Raw genomic sequence first — 4,117 nt, forward strand, 5'->3', positions numbered from 1 at the left:
CCCCCCCAAAAAAAAAAAAAAAAAAAAAAAAAAAAAAAAAGATGGACGATCTTTAGCCAGAACTACCTAGCTAAGCTACTCCTAAATTCTTGTCTACAGATACTGTGAGATGAGAAATGTTTGTAGTTTTAGTCACTAAGCTGGGGTGATATGTAACAGAATAATAGATCACTAATTAACAATGAATTTTAATTCTTTTTCTCCTTTTGGACTAAAGTTTTCTGGAGGACATCTCCCACAGTGCCACTTCTTCAGCGCTTAACATAGTATTTGGTATGTACTATACAATCAAAAATTGTGGGGGCCAGAGACACATCTTTTTCAAATGAGAAGGGGATAAAGAGATGGAGGGAGGGGGGAAGGAGAAAAGTGAAATGGGAAGAAAAAAGGAATTAATATGCATTATGTACATGTACCGACTCCAAGGAATGTAAACATTATGTACTAATAAAAAACTTAAAAAAAAAAAAAAAAAGATACTTAGAGCCAGGTGTAGTGGTGCATGCTTATAATCCTAGTACTGTGGGATGCTGAGGCAGGAGGATCTCAAGTTCAGGGCAGCAACTGAGTGACTTAATAAAACCCTAACTCAAAATAAAATATATCAACAGTGCTGGGGAAAAAGTCTCTGGGTCTAATCCCAGGTACTGCAAAAACCAAAATAAACAAAAGCCACTTAGCTCACTGTTTTCCAAGTTTTTTTTTTTTTTTTCCTCTCTTTTCTCTTTCCCTGGTACTGAGAATTGAACTCAGGACCTTGCACTTGCCAGGCAGGCACAGTGCCACTAAGCTACATCCCCGGCCCTCTTCCTTTCTAATATACGTATTTAAAGCTAAAAATTTCCCTGTAAGCATGGTTTTAATTATATTCTATAAGTTTTTACATATACTTGATTATTTTGCTTATTTTCTAATTTTCATTTTTATTTGTTTTAATCCAACAGTCATTTAGGAGAGGGAGGGAGAGAGGGAGAGAGGGAGAGAGAGAGAGAGAGAGAGAGAGAGAGAGAGAGAGAGAGTGTGTGTGTGTGTGTGTGTGTGTGTGTGTGTTCTTTTCCTCCAGCGTCAGCAACAGTGGAAAATTCAACAGAGAAACTTGAAGCTTTGCTAGTCTGAAGTTGGAGACTTGATTAGGTACATGATAAAACAAGAAATCCTGGAAACGAGAGTGCCACAGAAGGTACACAGAGACAATCCCTAAAAACTAGACTAAAAAACAAAACTATTACTTTAAACAATGCAGAAATATTAGTGACTATACAAATGAAGGAAAAAGACTCCTCAGTTTAAATCCAGATAAATGTACAGAGTTAATATATTACCTTAATTATCCACAGGAAGACAGGGAGGGCAGTTACTTTCATATATAGGAAAGCATTCAAATACCACAGACACTAACTCTGAGGTCCCAGTTGGTAGACTTAACAAGGGCTTCAAAACAACTTATATAAATATGTTCAAAGAATTAAAGGAAACTTTTTTTTAAGGAGTAAAGATTTGTTTCTACCCATAGTTTCAGAGGTAAGCAGGCTCTGCTGTATTTAGGATTGGGAGAATTCAGAAACACTATGGCAGAAGGATGTTGGGAGAAGGCTGGTCACTCAGAGCAGCCAAGAAGCAGAGAAGGGGAAAGAGAGAGAGGACAGGACCAGGAACAAAAGATACCCTTCAAGGCCCCCAGGGACCTAGTTCCTCCAACTGAACCTCTCACCTTCTGTTTCCAACGCTGTCATGATCTCACCAATGCATGAACCCACTGATGAAGTTAGAGCCATCATGATGTAACCACCTACTGAAAACCCTCACCTCTGAACACGTGAGAATTTGGAAGAACGAAAAGGAAACTATTTCAAACAATTAAAAGCAATTATAAGGGCTGGGAATTTAGCTTAGCTGCACAGCACCTGCCTGGCAAGTATGAAGTCCTGAGTTTGATCCCTGGTACCAAAGCAAACAAACAAACAAACAAACAAAGAAAAAAAATTTTTAAATATGGTGATGATTCAACAATATACAATCATTCTCCACCAAAGAAAATCTGTTCAACAGTGCAACAGTGGCAACAGTGGACAGCTCTCTAGAGTTTGGGTGGTCTAACGGTTCATGTAGCTTACTAGTTAATTAGGTAAAAATATTTCTGGAGCAATCTCGATAAATTATTTTTAAAAACCCTAAAAATAAATTCCAATTGAAAATACAATCTTGCCAGGTGTGTTGGCACATGCCTGTAATCCCAGCACTCAGGAGGCCAAGGCAGGAGGATCACTACAAGTTTGAGACCAGCTTGGGCTACATAGTGAGTTCCAGATCAGTCTCAACTACATAGTGAGACCTTGTCTCAATAAAACAAAAAACAAACAAACAAACAAACAAAAATACAGTCTTCCACAAATGAGTAATTTACTAGATAGACTTAAAAGCAAATCCAGAATGGCAGAAGAATCGGTGCACTTGAAAAGAGATTTTAAAAAAAGGAAAAAATGGGGGCCAGGGATTTAGCGCAGTGGTGCTGCTGCCTACCTCACAAGTATAAAGTCCTGAATTTGATCCCCGATACCAAAAACAAAAAAACAACAACAACAAAAAAAACAAAACAAAAAAAAGGAAAAAATGAAGAAAAATTAATAGAGCCCTCAGCCATTCATGGGAAAACACCAAACATACCAAGACATGTGTAGTAGGATTTCAAGAAAGAGAAGAAATGAAAGAGCTGAAAAACTTTTTTGAGGAAATAAAGGCCAGGGCTGGAGATTTAGTTCAGTGGTTCCACCACCTGCCTCACAAGCCCAAGGTCCAGAACTCAATCCCCAGTTAAAAATTAAAAAAAAAGAAAGAAAGGCCTAATTTTGATGAAATTCCTAAGACAACCATACCAGGATACATCATACTGAACTGCTAAAGACAGATACAAAGAGAAAATACTGACCAGAGAAAAATGACTCGTTATAATTAGGGAAACAATAATATGACATATTCAGTGGAATGGCATACTGTTTGCCAAAAGAAAAACTTGTCAATGAAAAGTTCTATATCCAGCAAAGCTAACCTTTAAAAATGAAGATGAAATGAACACATTCCAGTAAACAAAAGCTGAACAAAATGCACTGCTGTCAGCCTTTCCCATGAGATGGAAATCATTCAAGGAAAAAAAAAAAAAAAAAAAATTAAAACAACAACAAAAAAAAAGGAAAATAAATGAAACTAAACCACAACTCAAATTCAGAGGAAGGAATTAAGAGCACCCAAAATGGTAAATATTTGAGTAAATATAAAAGAATCCTTTTTTCTAATTTCTTGCAAAGCATAGACTGCTTAAAGCAATAAGTATGATACTATTTTTGAGCTTATAACATAATTTTGTTTGTTTGTGGAGACAAGGTCTTGCTATATATTCCATGCTGGCTTTGAACACACAGCAATTCTCCTGCCTCACCCTCCCAAATGCTGGAATTTGGTGCATGCACCACACCTGGCACTTAGGTTTAATATGTATAAAAAAACAACAGAACGAGAGGGGGAAGAAACTAGGCTATATTGGAAAAAAAATTACTGTATTTTACCAGAATTAAGTCAGCATTGGCTTGAACTAGACTGTAATAACTGGACCGTGACTGGAAGGCTGAGGCAGAAGGATCCAAAGTTTGAGCCCAGTCTAGGCAATTTAGCCACCTGGTGAGACACTGTTTCAAAAAATTTTTAAAAGGGGACAGGGATGTACCTTGGCTCTGGGTTTAACTGGGGATGGAGATGAAGGGGTTGTAAGTAAATGTACTTATATTTATAGTAGTAACCCCAATTAAAACAATCGAAGTGAAGAGCAACTGATGAGTAGATAAACAAAATGATTATCATAATACTTAGTAGTAAAAAGCAAACTGTTATATTCAGTAATATAGAAAAATTTCAAAAAATACTGAAATACACATAAAAAATACACATGTAAAAACTATATTATATTAAGCTGAGTATATGATATTTCTAAAAAGACAAAAATAGATTAAAAAGATCAATGTCTGCCTGGGTCTAGAGTAGGGAACAAGAATTAGTCACAAACAAAGAATTTGGGAGAGGGCCAGGTATTTGGCTCAGTGGTTTGCCACCTGCCTCGCAAGCATAA

At 36.7% G+C, this 4,117-nt stretch overlaps 1 protein-coding gene across 2 annotated transcripts in view; it reads right to left on the bottom strand.

The window, feature by feature from the left end:
- Positions 1 to 4,117, bottom strand: part of Spats2 (spermatogenesis associated serine rich 2) — a 58,341-nt gene that overhangs the window by 52,175 nt on the left and 2,049 nt on the right. The window contains exon 1 of one of the 2 annotated variants that reach the window (XM_010623618.3): positions 1,712 to 1,786. The exons of the other annotated variant lie outside the window; for it this stretch is intronic. Coding sequence (XP_010621920.1) covers positions 1,712 to 1,778 — 67 coding nt within the window. The 5' untranslated portion in view covers positions 1,779 to 1,786. Of the gene's footprint in view, positions 1 to 1,711; positions 1,787 to 4,117 lie in introns of those variants that run through there. 2 annotated transcript variants of the gene reach the window in all.

Source organism: Fukomys damarensis, unplaced genomic scaffold (genome assembly GCF_012274545.1).
Source record: "Fukomys damarensis isolate Sample0158 unplaced genomic scaffold, DMR_v1.0_HiC HiC_scaffold_15, whole genome shotgun sequence".
Classification (NCBI taxonomy): Eukaryota; Metazoa; Chordata; class Mammalia; order Rodentia; family Bathyergidae; genus Fukomys; species Fukomys damarensis.